The following is a 12420-nucleotide window of genomic DNA, read 5'->3' as shown; positions in this document are numbered from 1 at the left end:
GGAGTCAAACGCGTGCGTTCAACACAAACGCCACGAAAAAACGCCTGGAAATTATGCAGAGGGATTTCTGGATTTCTTTCAAGTAATTAAGTTTCGATTTCTTGCATTTATTTTAGTGCCAGGAAGCACGAGGCGCCACGGACGGCAAAACTCTTCATTGATCGTTCCCGGGCTTGAAGTTTGACTTCGTGACTTGACTCGGTTCGCGGCGGCAGCGCGGCCCCGGATTCCGAGCGGGGAGAGGAGGAGCAGAAGCCGGTGCGGGAAGCGATGCCGGGCTGGCGGGGAGCGGGGGTGCTCCGGCTGCGGAGGCACCGCTCGGTGCGGGGCTGCCCCGACGGGGCGTCCCGGTGCGATGGTGCCGCGGCTCCGCGGGATGCAGCTGCAGGTGTCCGCAGCCGCGGTGCCCCCGCAGCAGTGGGGACGGGTCGCCCCGCCATCCCCGGAGCCCCGGGGGAGCGGCCCCGAGGCGGCGGGAGCCGAGAGCGGTGAGGGGCACCGGGGCTGCCCCGACGGCAGGGCCGGGGCCAGCGCTGCCCTGCCCTCAAAACAAAGGTAGAGTTTGCTCAAAGTGTAGCCCGCATCTTAATGGATTAAAAATTCATAGGGCGCATTAGGTTCGGTAAAATATGAATGCGCGTCTTTAAATTTTAATCGTAAATCAGAACATGGATACATGAGAGGCGACAGTGATTTCTCCCCAGATGTCTGCGTGGGTCAGGGTGTGGGCGTGGGTAAGCTGGAGGGGGGGCTCTCCTTTTATTTAGGCAGCCCACTGGTGCGCAGAGCCGGCTGCGGGGCCCGCGGGGCCGCCGAGGTGCCGGGGGGCGGCGGGGGCTCCACGTCTGCTGCGGCTCCCCCCGGCATCCCCCACGACACCGGGAGGTGGCTGCAAGAAGAAAAAAGCCCAACACCCAAACACAAACAAATAAGCAAAAAGAATCACCCAAAAAAAAAGGAGGGAAAGTGGAAAGCAGGGTTCGCTGGGAGGCAGTGCCGCAGGCAAGGCGCTGCCAGCAGCGGGCACAGCGGCAGCACGGCCAGAGCCTCGGCGAGTCCCTGCGGCGCGCAGAGCCACCACGGGGACCCCCGGGGCCCGCAGGGGTCACCCCCGGGCCCGACACCGAGGAAAGTTTGCCCAGCAGTGTGGCCGCGCTGCCCCGCATCCCGGTGGCGGCCGATCGGAGCGGCGAGGAGCGCTCAGCGTTTTGGAGATCGGTTGTCAGTTGCTATTAAAATCAAGATTAATTCATATTAACGATATGCGTTCTCAATTCTCCCGTGTGACAGCATACATTAGAACAACTATTGCGAATAATTAAACTCAGTGCGGGAGGGGTTAAATGTATAGCGGGGGGCGTGGGGGGGTGGAGGGGGGTTCCTCCTCGCGTTTCTCTCCACCAAAGTTGAGCCGGAGAGCCGGGCGGGCAGAGCCCCTTCCCCGGCTCCGCGCACCCGGCAGGCTGGCTACCCTCGGACCTCCCCGCGCCAACGAGGTATTTTCTTCTTCTTCCCTTTTTTTTTTTTTCGCCCAGGAAGCGGGATCTTTCCCTTGTTCTCCCGCACACCTCCCGGCACGCCCGCGCTGGAGCGCGCAGGGCTGCGGCCGCTGCCGGGGAGGCGGAGGCGGGGGCGCAGGAGCGGCCGGGAGCGCTGCGGGGACCCCGGCGGAGGGAGGCGGGGGGACAGATGCCCTCCCTGCCAGCCCTGCCCGCCACGGGCGGGCCGCACCCCGCGTGGGCTCTGCCCGCGACCGCCTCAAAACGCGCAAAATATTATTGAAGGCTCTTTTCTTGGGCGTTGGAGATGCTCGATGCTTTAGACTAATTAGACAAGCCAAAAGCCTTTTGAAGATTAAGCAAATTGGACAACCCTTGTTAATTAGAACATAATTTAAAGTTTGAAATTATATCACTCATGAAGTAGCCTAATTAGTATGACGATATGTTAATAGCCTACCGAGACACGAAGCGCGGAGGTTTGGCATGAACTCCTTAAAGGCTTGCAAGAAAATCCTCTTTCCTATGTTGTCATTAATAAAAGATTTCTATAGACTTCAGCCTTTCAACGGTGACATACAATTTATAGTACACACAATGCATTAGCCCATAGTGCTGCTCAATTTTTTTACTATTATGAAAACTAATAAATTCGTCAAGCTGAATTAAGCATACAAATCAGATGAGGCATAACAGATTACATATTGAAGCGCTGTGTCTCCCGAGCCTAAATGAAATTTCAATCTAATAATTCCTTCCTGGCCCGGCCATAATTTGTTTAGAGATGTTGTTCTACTTCTTTCCAAGCGCTATTCGCGCCATAATTAAATGATACTCAAGCTTTTAACTTTGATTTATTTCATTTCTCCGAGCTGGCGACAGTGAGAGCTGATACAATGTAATTTTTTTTTATTTCCCTTAAAATTACCAAGTCTGCTGTTTAGGTGAGAAATTAAACACCTAAGCACTTATTTTAACCTTTCTGCTGCAAAGTGAAATTCATGGAAATAAACCCGGCTACATCCAGGAAAACTGACTTTCCCAGATTTCTTTTCTCTCTCTTTTTAATTTGTTCTTCTTTTCTTCTTTTTATAATAGAGAGGCGGGGGAAGTTGGCGGGATAGCGGTGCGCTTTTGCAGGAGGATCCCTCCGGCTCCCCGCCGATGGGGGACGCCGGTGGGGGCAGACCCCGGCCGCCGCTCCCGGCCTTTCCCTCCCCTGCCCCGAGCAGTGCCCGGCTCCCAGCGCATCTCGCCGCCTCTGCCGCTCCCTCCGGAGCGATGCCAGGGCAGCGGCGGGACACTCTGGCTGGGGGTTCCTGGTGAGGCCGGACGCGGGACTTTTCCTTTTTTTTTTTTTTTTTTTTTTAATTTTTTCTTCATGGAAGGTGGATTTGAGGCGGGGGGGTGGTGGTGTCGCTTTCCCCTCCCTTTTTTTTTTTTTATTTTTTTGGCTTTTTCCCTCCCCTTTCCGGGAGGCGGCGGGGCGCGGCGCGGCGGTGAGTGCGGGAGCACGCGTGGGCGTGGGAGCGGCGGGGGGCGGGCAGGGAGCGGCGGAGGAGGGGGCCAGGGCCGAGGAGGCAGGCGCGGAGGGCCCTTCCCGAGGAGTTGGGCTGTAGTGACAGGCGAGAGGGGAGGGGAGGGAGGGGAGAGAGTAAAACCCACCGGCGCGGCGGCGGGGAGGGCACTTCGCGAGAGGCGAGGGCCGGCGCCGGAGCGGAGGCTGCGGCGGACGGCGGCGAGCGCCCGGGCGGAGGGGCGGCCGGGCGGGAGGCATCCCGCGCATCCCCCGCGCATCCCCGGCTTGCCAGAGCCGCCTCTCCCTCTCGTCTCCGGCGGGACTCGGGCGGCCGGCTGAGGGGGAGCCGAGTGGGAATTTTTTTTTTTTTTTAATTTTTCGGGGGGTGGGGGCGCAGGGCTCCTGTGGCTTTTCCGGGGGGTCCGGGCCCCCGGCCCCGCGCCCGTGCCCTCCTCCGGCGGCCGGCTGCCGGCGGGCCGGGCCGCGGCGGCGGCGAGCACGATGATGATGTCCCTGAGCAGCAAGCAGCCTTTCGGCCTCCCCCACGGCGGCGGCAGCGGCGGCGGCCTCCACGAAACCAAGTACTCGGCCCTGCACAGCGCCTCGCCCTGCCCCTCCGCCGGCGCCGCCGCCCCCGCCGCCAGCTCCCCCAGCAGCACCGGCACCGGCGGCTCCGCCGGACGCGGCTCCGGCTCCAGCTCCGGCCCCGGCGGCAGCGGCGGCTCCGGCTCCGGCTCGGGTTCCGGCAGCGGCGGCGGCGCGGAGGCGATGCGGCGGGCCTGCCTGCCCGCCCCTCCGGTAGGTGCCCGCCGCCCGCCGCCCCGCTTTAAGGGGAGCCCCTCGGCGGCCCCCCGGATCCGCCTGATAATTTTTTCATGGCCGTGCAGCAAATCACCCGGCGCCGCCGGGCTCTCGCCCAACTTATGCATGCGGCGGCTCTTGCCGCTCGTATTAATTTTTATGACCTGGGATGCTGCGTGCGGCTGGTGCGTGTGTCCGTCCGTCCGTCCGCTCGCCCGCCTGCCGCGGCTCCTCTGTGCGAGCGGCTGCGCGCCGCGCCCGCTCCCTCGCCCCGCTCGCTCCCTCTTCTCCTCTCCTCCCCCCCACCCCCCCCCTCCCTTCTCCAGGATTTCTCTTTTAACATGCTGGGAAGGTTTTAGTGGCACGGCGGAGTGCGCGGGGAGGCGAATTCCCTGCTGAGCGTTATGTGTGCCTTCTATTTGCAATTGCAGAGCAATATATTCGGCGGTCTGGACGAGAGCCTGCTGGCCCGCGCCGAAGCCCTGGCAGCGGTGGACATCGTCTCCCCGAGCAAGAGCCACCACCACCACCCGCCGCACCACAGCCCCTTCAAGCCGGACGCCACGTACCACACCATGAACACCATCCCCTGCACCTCGGCCGCCTCCTCCTCCTCCGTGCCCATCTCCCACCCGTCCGCCCTGTCGGGCACCCACCACCACCACCACCATCACCACCACCACCACCACCAGCCCCACCAAGCGCTGGAGGGGGAACTCTTGGAGCACCTGACGCCGGGTCTGGCGCTGGGGGCCATGGCGGCCCCCGACGGCGCCGTGGTCTCCACGCCGGGCCACGCTCCGCACATGGCCGGCATGAACCCCATGCACCCGGCGGCGCTGGGCATGGCCCACGCCCACGGGCTGCCGGCCCACATGGGCTGCATGAGCGACGTGGACGCCGACCCCCGCGACCTGGAGGCCTTCGCCGAGCGCTTCAAGCAGCGCCGCATCAAGCTGGGGGTGACCCAGGCCGACGTGGGCTCGGCGCTGGCCAACCTGAAGATCCCCGGGGTGGGTTCCCTCAGCCAGAGCACCATCTGCCGCTTCGAGTCCCTCACCCTCTCCCACAACAACATGATCGCCCTCAAACCCATCCTGCAGGCGTGGCTGGAGGAGGCCGAGAAGTCCCACCGCGAGAAGCTGGCCAAGCCCGAGCTCTTCAGCGGCGCGGAGAAGAAGCGCAAGCGGACCTCCATCGCCGCTCCCGAGAAGCGGTCGCTGGAGGCCTATTTCGCCCTCCAGCCCCGGCCCTCCTCCGAGAAGATCGCCGCCATCGCCGAAAAACTGGACCTCAAGAAGAACGTGGTCCGCGTCTGGTTCTGCAACCAGCGCCAGAAGCAGAAGCGCATGAAGTACTCGGCGGGCATCTGAGCCGGCCGCGGAGGAGCATCGACAGCATCAGCATCACCGTCATCAACAAAAAATTAATTAAACAAGAACAACGACAGCAAAAAGGAAAGGAGAAAAAAAAAACCAAACAAAAAACAACAAATCAAACAAACAACACCAGCCCACCCCACCGCCCGCCCCGCGCCCAACTTTCGGGGGGAACTTCCCCGCGGAGCCGCGCCCGGACCCGCCCCGGCAAGTACCGCTGGTTTTTATTCCTAACAGACCTCGCCCGGGTGGCAGCAGGGTGGCCACGATGTCATGGCTTTCTCGGGACCCAAACTTGAATCTAGAGTTGAGGCTTCGCGCCGCGAGAGACGTCTCAAAAGTATTTTGATTTAAATAATAATAATAATAATAATGATTAAAAAAAAACAGATGGCAGGTTTTTCTGCATTTACACTGCGTACTATAAATATATAAATATATATATATTTTTACTGTGGTTATTATCCTTTTCCTTCTCTGAAGTTATAACGCTTAGGGAAAGAGCTGATCCTGCTGTGTTCACTGGTCTTCAAAAGCTATTATTAGATTACTGCCAAACAACCCCTTGTAAATTATTAATTTATCTCTCTAGCAACTTCATTTTGTGCTCATTCTAATTAATTACACCTCTTTAATCTAAGTCTTGATAAAAGTAAAAAAAAAAATTGTTAGTGAGAATCAAATATTTTGTGTTGGTAGGATTTATGAACGTGAGCTTTTCTTCTGAACGTCCCTTTTGGCCATTTGTAAATTGCCACCTGAACCTAAGGTATTTCTCTGGCGAGTATTCCTATTCGTACGGCGTCGGCACCCTATAGTAGATGTTCTACATTATTTGTGTAGCCTGATTCACTGTCCGAGGTATTTGTTTACCGTGTTACATATTTAATGGGGATTCCCATATTGTCCCCACCACACGCTGCTCCCGAAGCGAGAAAGGACGTGGCCGCGTAGGTGACAGCGTGGGGCAAGGGGGTTGTCGCTTCGGGTTTCTTGCCAGCACAATATCCGTCTTTCTCGATTTCAAAGCTGTATCGCGACGGCATTCAGACCGGCTCGGTTATTTATTTATCTATCCGATTGCTTATTTATTTATTTATTTATTTGGTCGGTCGGTTATTTATTACCTTTAATCGCAATACTTTTCCACGGAGAAAAGTCCCTTTTTGGAAGTCTGTTTTTAGGAAAGCCAAATTAAAATTTGTAGGAAAGGGGAGCGAGCGAGCGAGGCTGCACTGCTTGTAAATTCACAACTGATTTGGTACATTTCTTTTTGGAACAACGACAATAAACTGAGGGTACTCGGTTGGGTACCTGTATGTGTTGTAAATATTTCATTGGCGTTGACGCACATATAGATATATTCTTACAGATTTCGCTGTATTGCTGTTCTATCCGAGACTGTTTGAAGTCTTAAGTTCTGTACATGATTTCGTTGGGTTTTGTTTGAGGGGTTTTTTTGTTTTGTTCTGTTAATAGGAGGTTTATTTATCCTAGTAATGTACTAATTTATTTTTAAATGTTGTTAAATTGTCTTTCATTAAAAAAAAGGAAAAAAGAATTTTAACGTTTTATTGGCAAAAAAAAAAAAGGCGCGTTTGGCTGCTTCTTGTTTTCCACCGCCAGCATCTGCCCGAGTTCAACGCCGCCTCCGGCCAGGGGGGGTTTGCGCCCCCGGACCCCGCAACGGGGCAGCCCGGGGTTGGGGGCAGCCCGGGGTTGGGGGCGGCCCGGGGAGCGCCGGTGGTGCGGGGGCAGCACCACGGACAGCTCCGCTCCGCGCCCCGCGGGTCAGCGGCTGCGATTGCGAGTGGGGAGGGGGCAGACCGGGGTGTGTGGGGGTGCCCAGGCAGAGCTCCCACTCCCCGAGCCGCTCTGCCTTCCAGCGCAAAGAGAGAGGCAAAGGTGCCACGCACGCACCACGCGCGAAAATAAAAATAAAAAAAAATTTAAAAAAAGGGAAGAAAAGAGTAATTTCCCCGCGTGGCGCTCACAAAAGCCGGGAAAAACAAAACAAAACAAAAAAACAACAACTGACGCCGGTGGGTGAGGGGGGGGGAGGGAGATCATACACGAGCCGCTATTAAATATTCATATTTCCGCCCAGCCACCAGCTCCAGCTGCATCTTCAAAGCCGCCCGGGCGCGCCGAGGGTGCCGGCGGCTCCGCGGGCGCGGAAGGAGGGCCTCGTGTCCCAGGGTCCGGCCGGCACAGGCGCTGTGTCGCCGTCGGTATCCACACGACCCCCGCCCTCCCCGCGGCCCTGGCCGGCCCTTGTCGCTGTCGTTGTCGTCGTTGCCACCGCAGCGTTGCGGTTCAGCCCCGCGGGCCCGCAGGGCTCCCGCGGGCGCGCAGCGTGGGTTGCCTTCTCCTGCAGCCGCGGCCGGGGCTGCCAGCTTTTTTGGGAAGGGGTGGCGCTGTCCTCCTGCGCACCCCTGCGCGCCCCGCCGAGCCCCCCAGCCTGCCCCCTCCCCGTGGGCTGGGCTGCCGCGCAACCTCCGCGGGGGTCGTTCTAAAGAGGGGAGGTGGGGCAGAAAGAAGCAAGAAAGCTGCGGGTCAGGGGGCCAGGGTGAGCCAGCCCGGCGGGGGCAGGGGCCAGTAGGACCCCCGAAAGCAGCAGAGAGCCCCCCAAGAGCGTCAGTAGGCGCAGGCAGCAAGAGGCGAACAGCCCCTGAACCACCGCTTCGCCCTCTTAAATGAGCCATTCACTTAAAGGCTATTACGGGCGAATTAATAAATTACACAGCGAATTATTAAATCCAGATAATTACAAGGAATAAGTAAGTAATCATTAGTTATCTCAGCTAATTACTGTGGGTCAGAGCGAGCGAGAATGTGAAATCCTCCTCGGGAATTGAAATTAACTTTGCACAGTGAGTCTCTCTGCTTGACATCCCCAGTCTGTAGGCACATGGCAGCTCCCCTGTGAGCTCGGCTTTCTATTTAACTTGGAGAGAATGGAAATAAAATTAAGTGGCGATGTGATAATAGGAAGCTGCTTAGAAAGCAAACGCGGTGGGTTTTATTTTTTACCTTTTACTGCCCGGAGATAGATCGCTCTCTAGTTTCCCAAATTAAAAACCTGGGGCAATTAGTCGACTTCTCCCAGTACCTGCCTGTCCCACACTTGCATATTATTAACAAACGAAAAGGCATGGAAGAGCCAGGGGGTCGTGTGGTATGCGGGGGTGCAGAGGTGCCTGGGATCCGAGAGAACCGGGGCGGGCGCCAGGGCAGCCCCTCCGCTGCCCGGGCAGGGAAAGGCTGAGGCACTGGCGGGCTTTGTTTTGGGAGACAATAAGCTGACGAGCTCTAATGAGAAGGTCCCTGTCGCTTCCGTTGATCTTTCGCCAGCTTCTCCAAGAGCTAATGCACCCCCCCTTTCCCCCAACACCCATCTATAGCATCACTTCCCGGCTTTCCTTCACGTGCATCTTTTGTAAACAGCAGATCCATAGGTGGAGATGCTCACGCTGCACTCGCCGGGCTTTGACCGCATTAAACCAACAACAACAACAAAAACAACTGCTGTGCGTGCACGGCAAGGAAAAATATCTCGGTTTCTTTGCCTTTATCAATTGCAATTAGGTGGACAGTCTTCCCCCTCTTTCCTTGCTCCAGTCTGGGATGATAATTAAAATTTAATGAAGCCTGGGAGTAGCAGAGCTCTGTCTGGGGACTGTGGAATAGAATATTTTAACTGTACATTTACACCAAGTGTCTGGCTTCAAAGACGTGACTGCTTTTAATCTCGAATTAGAAAACCACAGACCTGAAATTAAATATTAGCCACCCTCGGCTCCCCTTCCTTCCCGCCACACTGTCACGCCTGTGTTTGCCTGCCTTGCCCCACGACACGCACACATCCACGTCTCGGGTCTCCAATTACCCTCGCGTTAATAATAGATGGCTTTGCCAGGGTGCGGGTTTTCCCCTTTCCTTCTTTTTTTTTCCTTTTTTTTTTTTTAAATAGGGTTAATGCAATATTAATTGCTCGTAGCTGCTATAAGAATGCGCCGCGTTTTTCCAGGAACAAATCGATGGATCGGGGCGGCGAGCACAGAGCAGGAGGCGCAGCCCCGGGGCCGCCCGGGTGAGTACGGCCCTCCGCGCCCGCGCAACCCCCGCGCCCCTTCCCGCTCCCGGTCCCTGCACTGCTAAGGATGAGGGCGAGTCGTCGTTTGTTGCTTCCCAAATCCTGTCTCGGGGCAGACCCCAGCAGCCGCTGATTCCCAGGGCAGCCCGGTTGGTTTGTGGTCCCGGCGCGGTGACCGGGCCGGGGAGGACGAGGGGACAACGTTTCCCTCCCTCCTTTATTGTTATTGTTGTTTTGGCAGGTGAGACCCCCGAGCCCTCCTGGAGGAGGGAGCCCGGCGGCGCAGGAGGGGATAGCGGCATAGGGGCGGCTCAGCGCGCCCCGCAAAGGTAAACGAGGGTTTTGGAGGGAAGAGGAGGACAACCCGCAAGTCAGCGGGGCGGGCAGGTGGGGGATATAACATGAATCACAGCCGAAAAATCCCCAAGGAAAATGCGCGGGTTCCCCCAGACAGCCGGGACCCCGTTCCCACGACAGGGGCGTTGCTGACCTGCTGACACGGCTCTTCCGTGCGGGAGCATCCCGGGGGACGGGCAAGGCCGGGGGTGGGCGGTCTGGAGCCGCGGCCTCTGCGCGGGGTAGGTCACGCCTTCCCTGGCCTGGGGCCGGGCCCCCAGCTGGCACTTGTTGAAAAAAAAAAAATTAAAAGCAAGAAATAGGAAAAAAACCCCAAACAAACAACCCAAAGAAACAACCTGCCCCAAAACTCGCCACAAACCCCCGAACCAAAACAACGAAGGAAGAAAAGAGGCGCTCGCAGCGCTCCGGGCGGCAGCTGGGACAGCCCCGGGAGCGTGTGTGTGTGTGCGGGATGCGGCTCCGCAGATGGGCCCCCACCCCTGCCCCTGTCCCAGCCCGGCCGGGCCCCCGCGGGCGCTGGGCACTGTTCCCCCCCCCGCGACCAGCCCCAGAGCGGGACGAGCCTTGGGCCTCCTGCTCCTCCTTCTCCCCCCCCAGGAAACAGGGGCGCCCGCGGTGCGGGGGGCGGCGGTGCGGGCGCGGATGCCCCGCGCTGTTTGCGCGGCGGTGGGGCGGGGTAGGGGGTTGTGCGCCCCGTCGGGCTGCGGCACCGCTCTCCGGCGCGGCGGGGCTGGGCTGGGCTCGCCTCCCCGTTTATACAGAACAGGATCATTTACATAAAGTCCTTAAGGCAAATAACTGTTGGGGCTCTAATTTATATCTGATCGAAAATTAGCCGTCATTATGCGCTCCATTAGCAGCGTCTTTAATGTGCTTCTAAGCACCATTTGTCAAGCGGCTTGTTAATATCCTTCAAGTCTTTAAAGTTGAGAGCTCATTAAAGAGTGCGCTCTGTTATTGATGTAATTTAGATGAGTTTGGAAGAGCGAGCGCGCCGCGGACAACCTGGATGAGCGGGGAGAGGTTGGGGCTCCCCCCCGGGGCTGTGGGAGCAGCACCCCCGGCGCGGTGGCCCCTCACCGTGGCCCCGGGCCCTGGCCCGGGCCGAGCCTCCTTGATGGAGCGGGCGGGGGAACTTCTTTTGGCTGAGGGGGAGCAAACCCGTTTAATGATGTGCAGACACGATTCCGCCACCTCTCCCCCACTCCATCGGAAGAGCATAAAGGCCAATAAATTACCTCCGCTGCTTATCTGAAAATCCATCTATCCTGTCGCTTTTTTTCCCCTCCGTTGGTGCACCACGCCGGAGACGCCCCTCGAGGGCGGGCTGTGGGGCAGCGCACTCCGGCCCCCCCGGAGGGCGTCCCGGGCGCCTCCCGAGCCCTGTTCGGCCCCTCCCCTCCCGAAATCCTGCCAGAACCAGGTGCTTGAGGGGGCAGCCCGGCTGAGCTCTGTGTCCTCCCCCTTCCCCCGGGCGGTGCGGTGCGGAGCGGGGGCTGGCGGGGAGGGTCCTCCCCTGCGCCGCCGTCCCCGGGCTTCCCCCGGGCGAAAGCAATAAAGCGGGTAATTAGACTGCTAAAGACGGATGTAAATAACGTGGAGGAGGCGGCGGTGACAGGCGTGCGACGGGGCCGGTGCCCCGCAGGGATGAGACACGGAGACCCGCAGTGCCCGCCCCGAGGCTCTGGCGAGGGGTGCCCAGACCGCGGTGGGGAGTGCACTGGCAATTCGGGAAGGGATTCACCACCCATCAGAAAGGCCCCTTTGCTCTTGGAACCCCCAGAGTGTCCAGGTCAAGGGCCAGGGCAGAGGGGGTTGTCGCAGGGGGGACTGGTGCAGGTATCAGCAGCCTTTCAAACCCCACTGCAGCCTGACACCCCCCCACCCACCCCGCAGAGGCTCCAATTGGCCTTTTACCAGTGTCAAACGGGTATTTAGCTCCCTGCACGGTCCCAGAGACATGCTGACACCCGTGGGAATGTTTGCCAGGAGTGTGATGTATAAGCAGGCACACGGCCACATCCAACCCCCCTTAGCTCTTGGGCAGTGAGTGCAATGTGGGTGCTTACAGCCCTGGCCCCCACATGAGACAGGGCTGCTCCTGAAGAGCTGGATACACCTTCTGCACATTGCAGGGTCATTGCCAGCAACATGAGACCTGTCCTAGAGCCACCACCACTGTACTGGTCCCTGATGCTCTCTGGGCAAATGAAGAGAAAAATGCCCTCAGGACAATGAGCAAAACCACCACCCTGGGTGGGCAAAAACATGAAGAGCCACCAGACAGCCCAAGGTTGACATGTTGAATTGTACTTGCAGATGTGCCCATAGTTATTACCACCAGGAGCATACAGCACATGTCACTTGCTGCCCTGCACGTGGCTGGCCTGTGTTTGCTTTGTGCTTTTGCATGTGGCATTTGGGGATGGAGTCCTCTTGGGGTGTGCGTGGCCTGCTGGATTTCAGAAAGGCTTACTGCATGGTGGAAAGCCCTTTCTTACCCATCTTCTCACTCAGAACCGTCACAGCTTTTCTCTTGCCTGTGTCAACACATTACTTTGGAGGGAAAGCTGTGAAAGTAGGTGGGATAAACTTAGCATTTTTTGGGGAGGGCATTTTACAAGGAGATAGTTTTGTCTGTGTTTAATAAAACCATTAAAAACATGGTGTCAAATATAGACTTGCCCATGCCAGCTGGGGAGGGAAAGCCATGGAAAATTATGTTATGACAATGACAACATTTTATGGCAGTAGTGATGGCAGCTT

General features: G+C 58.0%; 1 protein-coding gene across 2 annotated transcripts; it reads left to right on the top strand.

Annotated features, from left to right (window-relative positions):
- Nucleotides 1-3519: 3519 nt before the first annotated feature.
- POU4F2 (POU class 4 homeobox 2) lies at nt 3520-5224 on the top strand. Of its 2 annotated transcripts, XM_027692746.1 has the most exons (3): nt 3523-3623; nt 3768-3812; nt 4241-5224. In XM_027692746.1, exons 1-3 carry the CDS (start codon nt 3523-3525, stop codon nt 5190-5192), a joined length of 1098 nt encoding a protein of 365 aa, XP_027548547.1. In that variant the 3' UTR covers nt 5193-5224. The 2 variants fall into 2 exon arrangements, with proteins under 2 accessions (XP_027548545.1, XP_027548547.1); XM_027692744.1 differs by having other exon boundaries at nt 3520-3816; nt 4251-5224.
- Nucleotides 5225-12420: the final 7196 nt, after the last annotated feature.

This window comes from Neopelma chrysocephalum, unplaced genomic scaffold (assembly GCF_003984885.1).
Source record: "Neopelma chrysocephalum unplaced genomic scaffold, ASM398488v2 Primary Assembly neopelma1_88, whole genome shotgun sequence".
In the NCBI taxonomy this organism is placed as follows: Eukaryota; Metazoa; Chordata; class Aves; order Passeriformes; family Pipridae; genus Neopelma; species Neopelma chrysocephalum.
Note: the sequence above shows the minus strand (reverse complement) of the source record. Positions and strands in the feature narration are given on the sequence as shown.

Excerpts from the sequence above, each read along its gene's own strand:
- POU4F2 (XM_027692744.1), top strand. The coding sequence starts at position 3,520 with ATGATGATGTCCCTGAGCAGCAAGCAGCCTTTCGGCCTCCCCCACGGC. Across the intron at positions 3,817-4,250 it reads CCTGCCTGCCCGCCCCTCCG|AGCAATATATTCGGCGGTCT; the intron begins GTAGGTGCCCGC and ends TTGCAATTGCAG.